General features: G+C 37.8%; 1 protein-coding gene across 1 annotated transcript in view; it reads left to right on the forward strand.

Annotated features, from left to right (window-relative positions):
• Positions 1-15,718, forward strand: part of LOC118240059 (calcium-activated potassium channel subunit alpha-1-like) — a 65,559-nt gene that overhangs the window by 7,150 nt on the left and 42,691 nt on the right. Inside the window, exon 2 of the mRNA XM_081697675.1 lies at positions 15,159-15,320. Within this exon, the coding sequence (XP_081553801.1) occupies positions 15,159-15,320 (162 nt within the window). The remainder of the gene's footprint in view (positions 1-15,158; positions 15,321-15,718) is intronic.

Here is a 15,718-nt window from a genome sequence, read left to right on the forward strand (position 1 = left end):
TGTAAAGTCAGTCTGACTTTAAAACACTCAATATCACAGGGTCGGACATAGAATTCTGCCAAGATTTCAATGGCACCATCATACACTCTAACATATAACAGTTTTATAAGACCACTGAAATTGCACAGTTTAATCCCAAGTTTTAGTCAGGAGACTGGCATCAGAATCTATGATGTTGGCATTTTTGTGTTCCAAAAATTTAAAGACAAAAAACAATTTTTAACCCGTTCTTGTGTTTCATGAAGCGGATGGTATGGACTGAGATTGTTGCCACAGCTTCTGTTCCTGTTTTCTCTGTCTTGCTGTTTGACCTGACATCTGCAACAGCTCTTTGTCTTCACAGTGGTTACATATGTGCATCAGAAATTCATCCTATTGGTCAGCATCAAGGAACACATTGTATGAGTTGTCAAACTAGGCAGGAAAATACCAAAAAATCTGACATGCTAAGCTTTTCCTCTGCATGTTTTGGGGCGTCCCATATGCTACATCGCTGTCCTTTCATTATGTCACACTATCAGGCATGTTCTTCCTTCCCAATGCTCATATTTGGGCCCAACACTGGAAATTAGTCAGCTACAACAAAATCATCTCAAAATCATTCTGAATTTGTGTAGTTGTATCCCAGCGTGAATCTGCCAACTCCACCCCGAACTCTCTCTCTCTTTCTCTCTCTGTCACAGATCTCTCCTACTCCCTATTACCACAAATCTAACTACAACCCCTAGAATTCCAAGCAAGGACTCACACAATCATCATCAGACTATTAATAATGCCGTTATCAAATTGTATCCTTTCTATTTATACATGTCTGTTTGGTTTCTTCCTTGCAGTGTATTGCCACGATTATGCATACTGAGCATTTTTTATGTTATTACTGCTGATTATGGTAACAACCTTGTTCATGTTTCCTGACTTTTGTCTATGCTTTTTTCTGCCATTTTGGATTTGTTTGCCTGATCTGTTTGCTTTGTTGGTATGAGAACAAAGACTGTTCTCATATGAGAAGAATTTTAGCCATACACACCAGCATGTTACATACATTTTTATTCTTTCTCCTTAAACTCCACAAAGTTGAGCTTATTAACCTTATGTAACAAACGTCTATTGCCTTTTATGCACAGACTCAGTTGAACACAGGAATTCACTTTCTGTTCTATTTATTGTAATGAACAGAACTGCACTTGTGTAGTAAAAGTAATGTCACAATTGGCCACTCCCTAGCATCCTGTCTTCTTGGTTACCCTGTCTCGTGTCTTTGTTTTGTGTTGGTTCCATTCCTTAGTTTCATCTTCTCCGTTCCTGTTCGGGTCCTTGTTTTGTTTTTCACTGTTTTCATTAGTTATCACCTGTTCCTTGTTAGCCATCATCAGTCTTAAACCCTGTGTTTTTCCCTGTTAGTTTGCTGGTCTTTGTTAATCCATGTCTCTGTGTTCTCTATTCATAGTTGAAGATACTGTGCCCTGTCAAGTTTATGTGTTCTTGTTCTAGCTGTGTTCTGTGTTGTACATTTCTATTTAGCCTGTGTCTCTTATTGTGGATTTGCCCTTAATAAATCTCATTCTTCTCAGTTTTTGAAACCAGGCATTGCCATTGGTGCTAAACTAGCCAAGCCCAGTATTTCAACAACTGACAACCTTACAGGGTTTTCACATGCAATGGTGTTGAGAGTATACTGAGAATTTTGAACTATGAAAAATGTCCAGCAAAAGGGGATCCTGTGGACATATACATCTCGTCAATGAAAGGGGTCAGAGGAGGATGTCAAGAATTGTTCTGAAGAACAGGTGGTGCATTGTCAATCAAACTGCAACCAAACCCAATGCTCCTACTAATGTGTCTGAACACACAAATAGTCATTGCTTAACATGGATGGGTTATAACAGCAGATGACCAGTTCACTGCCTTTGCTGTTTAAAGAAAATAGAAAAGCAAGACTCCAGTGTGGGTGAGGTAGATAGATTTAGTAACATAACCAAAATTTTACATCTAATTTTGAGCTGGGGCTTGATACATTACTCCAAAAAGTGAAAGTAAGGCAGCTGGATGATGAGTGGGTACAATGTTTTTACTGCAAAGCACTGATAGACACCGGATCACCCTTTGTATTATCACACTGTTATAATTATTAAATGTCATGCACATCTTAATGCTGCAACCATACTAAGCTAGTATTTAATGTTATTCACAGGCATTAACTAGCTGTATGGGGGCAGCACAAATCATGATTTTGTTCATGATAAAGCTTGTTGAAACAAGTTATTGCTTTATAGTTATAAATAAAGATGCATGTAATGCTAAAAAGAAGACTTAGTTTGCAAGTCAGTACTATAAACAATAACTCAAATGTTTTTTTTTTCAATCATAATGATACCTACAAGATGTTTTTTATTAAACTGTCTATTCTGTACGGTTTGTAGAGTCTATATACGTCTGTACAGAGAAATGTATAGCATCAGTAGGTTTTGGTGTTTTCTTTTAAAACCTTTTAATAGATAACCCATTTTTCTCAGCCACTGCTTGTGGAAGAGAAACAATATTCAGAATTTAATATATTTCAAAATATAAAGTCTCAAGTCACTGCCAATATTTACATCAATGCCACTCTAGGGTATGTAAAGGAAGACCACGATTCATCAGCATGCAGATGACCATACATGCAGGCTACCTGTACAAAATCATGCTCTAGTGCATCTAACTGGGAAATTTAGTCTGGAGCACTTGGTTGAGGTGAAGGTCACAATTGATAGTTATGGTTATGGTGGGGGTTACAGGTTATATTTGCAGTTACAGTTTACAGTTACAGTTGTAAGTTGAGATGATGGTTATAGTTGTGATTGAGGTGATGGTTACAGTTATAGTTGTCACGATTAGTCCCTCCCATCTTCCGTGTTCCATGTTTTCCCTGTCTTGTGTATTTTAGTTCCATGCCTTAGTTTTGTTTTCTCCACCCCTCGTTTGAATTTCCACACCTGTCTGTCATTTCTAGTCTTGTTAAGTCCATGACTTTAAACCCTATTGTGTTCACTGTGTTTTGGCTCTTCATTGTTTATTTGAATCCGTGCGTTTTTGTTTCTTGTGTTCATTTGAATGTCTTAATGCCTGAAATCCTGTATCTGCCTGTTTGTAAGTTTGTACTCTGTGTATCCTAGCCTTTGTGTTTGTTAGCCTCTGAATTCTTCCTAGCATCTTTTGTTATAGCCTGATTCCCCTGTTTCCCTTTGTGTGCCTTTGGTTCATTTATCCTAGCCCTTGTTTTGTGTATAATGTATCCCCGTACTCTCCGTGTTGGCTCTATGACCCTGGACTACTCCAACGACTCTGATTTTGGATTTGCCCATAATAAATCTTGCTCTTCTCTGCACGTGTCCACCATTTTACCGCTCACCGTTACAGAAGTGGTTATGGTGAGGCTTACAGTTTTAGTTATGATTGTATGATATAGAGTTATAGTTAACCTTGCATAAAATGGAGAAAAGTGTTAGTATATACAGAAATGTTATTATATGGCTACACACTACAATGCAATATACTTTGTGATATATTTAAGAAAAATTGATGCCTTCATATTGGCATGATTGGCCTCCCTTTTTAGCCCATTATGTATCACACCTGTCTTTTGTTATCATCCTTTTTAGTGCATGTATTTAACCCCTATGTTTTAAGATTATTTTTTGAATGATTTGTACTTCAATTTAACACTAGTTATCTGAACTTGTACATATTTCACAATGATCATTCAGGATTCAAATTGAAGTAGACACTTAGGACAAGACATCCATTCACATCCAGGCTTATTTTTCTATCATTAGGTTCAATCAAATTCCATTTGAGCTCATCTAATAGAGCCGAAGATGTCAAAAAACACAAAAAACCCCACCTTTTTGTTTTGGGGGTTTATAATGTATATTTGGATGCTGGATCTTCATTTTCAATCATGCTCTACATTTCCTGATTCCCCAGGGTCTTGTCCAATAAAGTAAACATTTTATTCCTATCTAGATCTTGAAAACTAAATGTCCATATTTAAGCTTTATTATTAGCATTTCAGCAAGTGGTGAAGTAGTAAGAAATTTGAACTCTGTAATGGCTATTTATGTGTTTTCATATTGTTTTTCACTTGCCCTTTTGGTGATTGCTAATTAGAGTGACAGGAGCTACGATCATCAGTGCAGTGGTTGCAGGTCCTGGTTTTTTCTCTAGCAGAGATGGCTCTTTGGTCTGGTGGTCAGAGCTCACGTTTACCTCGTGTCAGGCCTGTCAGTCTTGGGTAGGGTGGCTGCCTTCACCACATTGATGTGTTTCTTTTTGAGATTAATTGTAAGCAAAAGTCTAATTTTACACCCTTTATTTACAAATGGGCAATTAATTTTTGTTGAACTTGGACACCAACTCTTCAGTCCCAAGAGTCTCAACACACATCCTCCTTTTGTGGTGGTACGCTATGTTTCATGGTGATGATGTGCAACACACTGCAAGCCATGATTATCCTACAAACCAAAAATAATGAAGGTGCCCAAAGATTATAACATTCAAAAAGGTATGACAGGTTTTGACAATGGTAGTCTGTTTCTGCAAGAAGAAAACAATTTCACAGTCATTCTATTTATACACAATTTTGCTGGTTTGGAAAGCAGTTTGCCACCTGCTGTGTCAAACACATCCAGCACCCTTTTAAGATGCCAGTTGTGGAGAGAGTATGTGAGTGCTGCTGATTATAGGACACCTCCTGCTGAGACTGAGATGAGTGGTGTCACTAACCTGGGTACCAAGGGAAATCCTCAATCCCCTAATAAAGCAAGTCATTATAGGAATAGAAGCACACTGTTCTTGGAATTAACAATTATTCCAAGATGCATACCAATGAGCTATGCATCTCCAGCAGCTCCTTGTTCAAGTCATACGGCCTATTTGCCGTTTGGTACTTTCCGTAACCTTTAAAGTACACTCAGTGGGCCTCAATGTTGGTGAGAAAGCAGAGTTTTTGAAAACAGTAGCTAGGTTTGATTTCTCAGAATACAGACCATTTTAGTACTTCCTCAGTGTACAAAAGGTGATTCGCTAACAGTACATTTGTTAATTAATTAATTCATTCATTCATTCGAAATACGATTGTATGTAACATTTACTATAATACCTAGTGCATAGAGCCAAAAATGTAAAATGTAATGTCTCCGCCAATAAACATGACAAGAAATTGCTCTGGTATAATTCAACAATCTCACATAGTTAGCAAACTTGCTACTTTGCTAGCTAACCCGGCATAAAATAGCAGTACCATGACCATGACCTCCCGAGTCATGCACAAGCACCCTGCTGTGGACTGTTTGGACTCTGGCTAGGCATGATGTAAACATAATTGTTCTGTATTCATTAGAACCTGCTTGGCCTTACTGTTAAGAAGACACTGAATTCTGGGAGCTTATTCATAGCCTTGCCATAACTTGCTAATGACGTCAAGAAAATATGAAATAATACTTCAAAAAGTCAATTTTGACTTTTTCTAATTACCCTCCTTCCCTTCTACAATAGAAACAATACACTGTCACCTCGTTTTAATATTGTTTTGGTCTGAGCCCATCCTTTTGTTGTTACCGAGCCTAGTTTTTAACTATTTAATCTGTTTTCATCTTGATGGATATTTTGCACATATTTCACACAAGGCACGATGGGGTGTAGGAATATTGCATTTATGATTTTTAGGATTTCTCGAGGAATCATGTCAGCCCTACAACTGCAGAATTGAAGAAAACACATTAACCACTTATTTTGCAGAAATATGTCAGAACTCAGACGTGCTATTGAGTGTGCATAGATTCTGTTCTTACCTAAGAAAAAAATCTCTTCTTCATGAAAACTGTGCAAATGGGTTTTAAGAAGAAATTTATTCTTAAGAGCAGTTGAGCCCCATGAAACTACAAGTGGTTTCTATGGTATGTGCTGAATATACCAGCAGTGTTTCCTCTCCATTTACTCAAATGTAATGTACCTTCACAACCACAACTGCATGGAAACCACCAAGTTACATAAAAAATAATGAAATATGTCTCCACTTTCACCAAGTTGCACAAACAAGATGGGGCCAGTTCTTAGATCTGTAACCTGAACCAAATGCTGAAACAGACAAAGTTTTAGTGACTCAGTCCACTAAAACAAAAGACCAACATTTTAGTCCTTCAACCACTAAAGCAAAAACTAAGGCTTACAGCATTGAGCATGGACCATATCAGGGTACTGTATGATTAATTAGATTTGTCAGCAAGGTGTTGGCATTTGTTGCTTTAGATTTTCTTCAGTCTTTCCAACTCCACTGGTTTCTAGCTATCCACAGATTAAAACTGAATATGCACAGCACGAATAACAGAAATGAAATGAAAAGCAACATTTAGGTATGTTTCTGAAGAATATTGTAAAACAGCAGTAAATGAGCAGAACATGTAAATGAAAAGACTATAATAATCAGGGGTCAATTTCTTTTCTCAAATGCTTATACCAGCAGTTTCCAACCAATCTGCCATAACATTAAAAGCACTGACAGGTGAAGTAAATAACACTGATTGTCATTACAGTAGTCAGAGATGGGATATATTAGTCAGCAAATGATTATTTTATTGAGGTTTATGTGTTGAAAGCAGGAAAAATGGGCAAACATAAGGATGAGTGACTGACAAGGGCCAAATTGTGATGGCTAGACAGCTGGGTCAGAGCAGCTGCAAAACAAAAGGATTTGTGGGGTGTTCCCGGTATACAGTACTTAGTACCTAGCAAAACGGTCCATATAACTCTGATTTCCTGTGAACAGAGTATACAGGCCATAGAATAAAGCTTCTGGCATTTGAGAAACCACAATGCACTCACAACAAAGACCATTTACAATGTTAAAAATTTGCGAGGAAAAAAGGTGTGTGTGTGTGTGTGTGTGTGTGTGTGTGTGTGTGTGTGTGTGTGTGTGTGTGTGTGTGTGTGTGTGTGTAATGTAAAATGAACATTCAGGGCTTAAATTCAAATCAGAAACTATGAAAACCTTACTAGAAAAATGCCTTTCATTGGCTTAAATACCACATGATGGAGCTCACTTATTGGACTGTGGTCAAGATGGACAGTGCTGTCAGAGAAAAATGGATTACTCATTTCTGCACAACTTTGGGGAAAGCTGCATGGAAGCTTTCCCAGAGTGTCAGATCACTGTATTCTTAGGTATTATTGCTCTTTTGGTGATGCAATATATTTTCATGGCTTTTCTTACACTGCTATGCTGATGCAACTGTAACTAATCTTTTCCTTCCCACCTTTTGACACTCAGGTTTCCAGTCGTATCTCAGCATGCTTGAGTGACATCTCTTCATGGATGACAACCAACCACTTGAAGCTCAACCCCAACAAAACTGAGCTTCTGTACATCCAAGGAACTCCAATTCTTCACCATGACCTCACTGTTTCTTTCAAGAACTCCCTGGCCTTGCTGTCTGAAGCTGATCGTAGTCTTGGCATAATTTTGGACGAGTTATCATTCTTAACTCAGTCATGCAGATTTATCATTTACAACTTGTGTACAATTAAGTCATAGGATTTTTCTCACAGGAAGCTATCCATGTAATTGTGCATTCTCTTATAATCTCAAAGTTCAACTACTACAACTTGCTACTTGATGGTCTTCCTCTCTGGGCCATCAGAACTCTACAACTGATCCAGAATGCAGCAGCATGATTAGTCTTCAATCATTCAAAGTTCACATATCACTCAGCTTCTGCTTTCCCTTCACTGGCTTCCAGTAGCTGACCACATCAAATTTAAGACCCTGATGCTTGCCTACAAAGCCAAAAATGGACAAGCCCCTCCCTACAAGATGACAATGGTCAAACTCCGATCCATACCTGAAGTACGGCTCAACTTGAACCACCATGCTTCAAGTTTCATCGGAAACAATCATCAAGACAATTCTCTCTCCTGTCTCCCAGATGGTGGAATGAATTTTCACACTGACTGTCTAAACAGCAGAGTCCCTTGCTGTCCTCAAACACAGACTGAAGATTCATCCATTGTTGGAGTATATAAATGATCACTAATCCTGCACCTATGGAAATGTTGTACTACTACTAATTGACTAAATACTTCTAGAACTTATTGTTTGGTACGACACTTATTGTTGCTTGATATAGTACTTATGCTCATTTTGTATTTCTTCTAGAGATCAGCTTTGATTTCTTGTATTTAGCAGTATTATAGCCCAGTGGTATCTTTAACTGTAACCAACTGTGCTGGCAAGGATACATTCCATGAATAGATGAGAAAACACTTTTGGATAGTGCTGGATAGGAGTGTTTTCTAAATGCCAAAAATGGAAATGGAAATGATCCAGATTTTTATAAACCTGTGAAATTTGAGGTTTGGACAATTGGATTGCACTGGTAATAGTTGATAAATTGTATGAAGAACTCTGGGAGGCACTGAGTATGTGATATTGTGTTGTGTTTTTTATAGATTAAAATGTATATTGAAGTATAATGCATATTGTGGGGAAAAATGCAGCAGTATCATGGCTGTCTGCCTCATGACTTCTCATTTGGGTCTTGGCCCTGCATCTCACAGGAGTCACACAACATCACTTTCACTGATTGAAACTGAAATGTAAGTCAATCTGAAATGAGTGATTAATTAAACAACTATGTGGTAAATATAGCAGAGTTCACAACTCGGTCACAGAAATAGTGATTTGCAAGTTTGGTTAGTACACAGCAATATTGTGGAACCTCGCAATAAAGTGGTATGTAAGCTACAGCTAGCCTACCATTTCAGCACTAGCAACCTGAGGGTACATCTTGAAAATATGCACCCAAATGAGTATGGCCCATTAATATATATATATTTTTTTATGTTAGCCAGCATAAATATTCTTGTGTCAATAATTTAGCTAAGTAGACTACTTTTCCATTTTAACAGCACATTATTGTAAATCATCCTTCAGGGTAAAACATTTCTCTTAAATTCTTGCCTTAAATTATTTAAAAATACAAAAGTGTAGTCTACTGTACTGGACTAAACAGCTAGATATTGAAGGCTACAGACAGGAGGTTCATGCACGACAAGTCCCCAATAGTTTATTATTTCCTGTTTCATGTCAAGGAAAAGACATGTTTATATTGAAATAAATATACCGATATAAATAGCTAATTATGTCACTCTTTACACTCTTATGGACACAATATGAAAAAATAGATATTCGCACCATTTGAACCCATGTGTTTTCGTTGAAGGAATAATACAATTTGACCAATTTTGACAGTACTATTATAAATTTTGGGCAATTTTGAGAGCACTATTAGAAATATTGCTAATGCAAGTGTTGCTTCTATTACCACTACTGATAATATAGTTTTTTTCTATTTCTTCTTTGGAATTACAGAACAAATATCAATGCTGCTTCAACTGTTACAACCACATCTGTATTTTGGTTTTCCTGATCTGCCCCGTTATTTGGTTTCCCCACCTGTTCTTACCTGTTTCCTGTTCCTTGTTGGCTTGTGTATATATTCCATGTGATTCCCTCATCTTGTTGTTATTTGCTTATGCTTTCTTGAACGGCCATCTTCATTTTTGGACTGGAAGTAAGAGCTGTGTTTTCCACTCATATGTTTTCTCTGGGTTTCTCTAGTGAGTTGCATTTTCTAGAGATAATTCTGCCCAGGTTAATAGTTCCTCCCATCATTAGTCTATTTAATAACAGAAATAAGAATCTCCTCCCTCTCAGGCAACTCTCCAGTACCTAGCATTGTTAGCTCTTTGGATAGGTTAGTCTTAGCTAAGTTAGCACCATAGCTAATCAGTTCTCTGGCTTACACAAAGGTTCTATCCCTCTGATTTAATTTCTTTCCTTTTGTTGTTTTGTTTATTATTATTTTATTTATTTCTCTTGTCTCCTCTTTTTCCCATTTTCCCCCCCTCAGTTGTCATTAATTTGGGATTTGGTACACCTGAGCCAAGTCCACTATATTAGCTTATGACACCCGTTTCACGACATCAATAATTAGATTTTTCATTAATCAATAAACTTCACATTTACTCATCCAGTTAGTCATTGTGGCAAATATATTTGAAGCAATGTTATTCAGTTATTCACAAAATCTGAACTAATTTGGAATTGAGAAAGATATAACATCAATAAACCTTTGGTAATTCACTGGTAATAGTTGATAGTTTTCCCTAAATGTAGGGTGGTGCTCCCTTACAATAATTCATAAAATTATATATTTTTGCTACACTGCATTACAGAATAACCAGCCAACCAAGGACACAGTGAGAGAGTAAGACTCTGGTTTGTGGTTGTTCCACTGAGATGAAACTCTGAATAGTCAGAGTTAACCATGTCCCAGTGCCACCAAGTCAGAGAATCCCCTGCGATTGCAAGAAAAAGGGCATCATGTCTTTCTCTGAAAGCACTGAGGGAAGTTTCACTTTCTGATGATTTTTGTGACAAGAACTCAGGTAAGCGATATAGGCAAAGGATGAAAAATGACCTGAGGAGCAACCTGTACTGCAAGATGTGGCTAGATGGAAGGACTGTACAGAAAACCCATTCTATGGGTCTCAGCTCTCAAGCACCACTGCAAGCTTCCCATTGCCCAGCCTTCCTGTAGCCCAGGTGAGCCTTGGGAGCTCCTGAGTGGGTTCTGTTTCTGTGTGTTCCTCCATAATCACCCAGCCTGTTTCCATGGCTGTCACACTGGCCAATCATCCTGTTCACGTCCCCGGCGTTGTGGACGCCAGCCCGCCTGTTCCTGTCTTGAGGATGCTGCCAGACCTCCTGTCCCCATTGTTGTGGACGCTGTCCAACTTCCTGCTCCCATGCCTGAGATTAAAAATCAGAATGTCATGGAAGGCTGTCTGCGTTATACTGTTCAAAGTAGTAAAGTGAAAGCTTTTCAAAGGGCTCAGGTGAATAAAGAAGACCTTACATCCAGTCATTACTCCAAAGACTATAAAATAAATAACTTCTAGAATGTCTAGAATGGAACACAAATTAAATATGGTCAAGTGGCGTTTGACCTTATATGTGAAGACTCAAACATGTCTGTTTTGTTAATGAATCCGTGAATGCACATGTCTGTTGCAAATGGAGTTATATTTATATAGACCTTTTCAGTGAACCCTTGAAACACCACATGGCACCAATAATTTATGGTCAAGAACACATTTCACAACTGTGCAACTTAAGGGTTGGCTGGGCTGCAGCTTGGACTTTGGGAACTTACTGTAGTGCCCTAATTTCCCTCTTCTTGTGACAATTTACTCAAAACTGTCAAAATGCCAAGATGGACAAAAGGGTATCAGAGTATTGCCCAGTTATTAGACAAACCATAAAAACCATTTTAAAATGTGCCTATTTGAATTGAAAGGATATTTGTGTTGGTGGAAACTGTTAAGAAGGAACAAGTTTTCTGCTTCCTTTTGCATTTTGCAGGGGCCTTGGAATATCTGTTCTGGCAGCAGGTACAATCAAAGCAGCATATTTATAAATATATTTGTTGGATCACCATGAAATTGTCTAAAAATGTTCATGTTGGCATTAGACTTAGTGACCACATGATCAGTAGGTCTGCAGGGTATATGCTCTGCTTTTGTTTAGAAGGCATTTGAAATGTATTTGCAACTTCAGTGAGAAACTGAAGTTTATGTAGATGTTAGCAACTCTGAGAACAGATACATTTTAGTATTTATTATTGCATTTGATCACAGCAACAAATTTTTGATATTGTGCAGGCTCATTTATAAGAACTGACATATATAGAATTAAAATTCAGTGCAGTGAGAATAAAATGTTTTAAGATCTTTAAGATCTTAAATTTCGATTGGTCAGAGTTAAGAGGAAGGCTATTTTGCAGGAGCTGAATTTAAGGATGAGAAAGTCAAAATCTCATATTGATGTTAAATTGAGCTCAGTTATGTCTAGGAAAAATAGGCTGGACAAAGAAGAGAATTTAGAATTTTCCGTTCCTCATGGCAGTTCTTTGCTTCCAGGTTCTGGAGCACTAAAAATGAATACAACAGAGATCAGTTCTAATTCTGCATTCTGTGAAATATGTTTTTGTTTTGTTTTTTGATGTTTTTTGTGAAGGAAACATTATCAATGTGTGTCTAATTTCCTTTCCTGTGCATTTTCCTATATATAATTGAGCCAGTTCATGTTTTTTTAATTATAATGAACAATTATAAATTTCTGTAGTATAACTTGATTTCTAAGAAGTAAAATATGGAAAATTGTGATCCAGACCAAGCATTAAATCTCTGCAGGTTGACTGGTATTGATACCTACCTCTTCCTGGTAAGGCCTGGATGCTGGGTAATCCATTCAGTACCTGGGTAATCCATTCAGTTTTATTTTAAAATATTCTAATTATGAGGCAAAAAACTAAATTAAAATACAAAAAACATAAGGAAGGAAATTTCAGACATACTCAGAGGAAAAGAGAAAAAGTTAGCATGTCGCAAACCATTCATTCTCATTCCTGTGCTCTTTAATATCTCACAGGTGAATTGTGCCCCAGGGAAGTGATGTCAATTGGGCTCATCTGAATAAATCAATCTCTATGCCTAGCCATGTGACATGAACCTATTCTAACTAATATAAATCCTTGCCTTTAATGCAAATACTTTGTTTATGATGTAGGTGCTATTCAAAAAGTAAACAGTTTCATAAAGTTACTTATGAATTGGTGGAAATTTAGATAATAATATAATCAATTTTGATAATAAATTGAGCAATCAGCATTATATTAATAGTAATATTAAATTTAATAGCGCTAAAGTTCCAAATACGTGTTATAATCTTATCAGCCAGGTTAAATCTTTACACTCGGTTTTACTGTAGATAACATTAATAACATAATTTAATTCAGAAGACTATAGTTCAGTAATAGTTTTGGCTTCATGTTGTAACTGAATGATAACCACCCTGGTAACAGAGTTCAAACAAAAATACATTTATTAATCAAAACACATCAAACAGTCATAACAAATGAGTAAACACTGGTGAACTACTAGGTACTACTTCATGTGTGTGTATATGTGCGTGTCTGTGTGTGTGTGTGTGTGTGTGTGTGTGTGTGTGTGTGTGTGTGTGTGTGTGTACGTGCAAGTACGGATAGGATCCTAGCACATCAAGGGGGAAATAATGGCGCTTGATTCAAATACACTATAATCTTGTGATGGAGCTATGTCCATGAACACTTGGTGTGTTAGAACAATGGGTGGGTGTTGGACGTGGACCACACTGTGCAGCACAGAGAATTATGGGAAACATTACAACTATTCTATAATGTGATTACAGGAAAAACATAGACACAAGCTTGAGAAAACATATTGATTTGGACACTAAAGACGATTTAGCATTTATCTTTAACAAAACAAAAAAGAGATGGGAGATCAAATGGATAACACTGGGGTAATCATGAATTATTTGATGCCACATGCAGGGCTGAGGACTCACACGTGACAAGGAATGAAAGAGAGAGGTAGAGATCAAAGCAGCAGAGAAACAAATGTCTTTATCTATGATCTACTGTTTCATAACATTAAACTAAATCTCTACAGTTAACAGAACAAACCAAAAACAAACGTATATTTATGGATAGCAATGGATAACAATAGAGGCAATATTCTGACATAGTTCTGCCCAGACGTATGGTCGTTCTTCCTTTAATAGGCCAGTAGGCCATAGTAGGCCAGGTAGCTTTGTGAGGAGAGCCCTTTTCGTGCACTATGAGATGAAAGTTCCACAGAAGCACGTTATTACATTTGTGCTTTTGTTGTTTACCTGCCGGACGATAGGTGGTTTACCTTAAAGAACAGATTGCTGATTTATCCCCAGTGGAAGGTTGTAGTCATCATGGATGAAAAATTTGTGGAAGTTGGCTTCTTGGCGAACTTCTGACACAATTCTTTTCACTGTCTTTTTAGCAAAAATATCAGTTGAATAAACAAAAAAATGGTCAAAGACATAAATGAGCAAATTTGTTAAATGTCATGGAGTTTTTCTTGTCACACACAGAGTCCAGGATTGAGACATGTTGATGTGTTGTCTTCTCCTTATTGTAGCGACTAAGTGGTATCCAGCTAGAGAGTCCAGACCATGGGGGATTCCTTCTTTTAAATGGGTCCAACTAGTGACGTATAGGTCTACGTATATCCTATACTTAGGGTGGTACCCATCTTGGAAGAGGTGCAAAGCAGAAGAGCAGGGCTTGGGTGATTTGCGGAAGGTGATTTTCCGCAGGTGATTTGCGGAAAGCATTTAGTAAGGCCATATCACCAGAGAGAAGATGAATGATTATTAGTTTTATTTGTGAGCAGGGAAACAAGGCATGCAGCAGCAGCTTTGCAGGGAAAATGTAGGCAGACATAGATAGAAAACTACAGGGGTCACAGGGCATTGCTTTAACTTCACTGAGGCCAGATATGGTGTTGTACACTGGAAGTAAATAGATAATGTTAACAGTTCTATTTGAGGACACAGTTGATGAAGCTGAAATATGTAGACTTGGTGGCTGAGGTGTTGCTAGTAGTGCGAATACGACTCATTTGGTGAGGTGATTAAGCCTAATGGGTTGCTGTTGACTAGCTGCTAACATTAGCTGTGGTTAGCTTGATAGATAACGCTAGTTGATTTGACTGTTTTTAAGCACAGATATACACAGTAGATCCCACATTGGCAGTAGCGAGATGCATATCTACAGCTGCTGTCTTCCAGAAGTACAGTGCATACAGACAACATGCTCTGTTTTGGAAGAGAACCTGTTTGAGAGCTCCAGGCCTTCTAATGCATATCACCAGCTCAGGAGGATAACAGAGCTGTATGGAGGAGCTGGAACTCCAAGTGTCCATCCTCTCCAGCTCATACCACTCACTAGCAACAGAAACGCTGCTCATCCTCACCCACTCAGTTTAGCTAAAGGTGCCATTACACAGCAGCTTCACACTGTTATGTTCACAGCCATTTTCTATAATCTTCAGAAAGCTTGAAGTTTAGAGGTTTCTGACTGAATGACTGAAAGTATTCACTTTTAGTCATGTTTGAAATTTGAAGTTTTATGTGTTTTGTTGGTTAGGAGTTTAAATCTATGTTTAAATATATTCAAAATGTATATACATATTTTTGTGTGTAGGAGCCCCAGCGTGTCAGTGACCCCATAGAGGCTGCTAACTGTACAAGTGAGAGAGGGGGGGGGAAAGGCCAGGAGGTGGAGGTCCCACCTGACTGGACGACTTCAGTTAAGGACTGGGCTGAGGTCATGATCTGCGCACAGAACACAACTGGACGTGTGATGGTGAGTCCTACCTCTCCTGACCTCTGACCTCTACAGAGCCTACATAATTAATGTTTTGCCTCATGACTCCTATATGACCCCTGCATTCTCTCTCTTTTTCTCTCTTTCTCTCTCTCTCTCTCTCTCTCTCTCTCTCTCTCTCTCTCTCTCTCTCTCTCTCTCTCTCTGTGTATGTGTGTGTGCACATGCTTTGGCCTTTTTCTTTTGCTTTGACATTGTATATTCTTTCTGTAGACTTGCTCGAAAACCACAATAAAAATAATAATTTTTTAAATGGACAATGTGACATAAGGAAATCTGAATCCTGAAGCTGAATCCTTTTTATGGCACTAAATAAATACATACATAAGAAATGTTAAGAATGAGAAAGTGTACAATTAGTTTTCCCTGTGATCCTT

Source organism: Electrophorus electricus, chromosome 15 (assembly GCF_041902795.1).
Source record: "Electrophorus electricus isolate QZ-2024a chromosome 15, ASM4190279v1, whole genome shotgun sequence".
Taxonomy (NCBI): Eukaryota; Metazoa; Chordata; class Actinopteri; order Gymnotiformes; family Gymnotidae; genus Electrophorus; species Electrophorus electricus.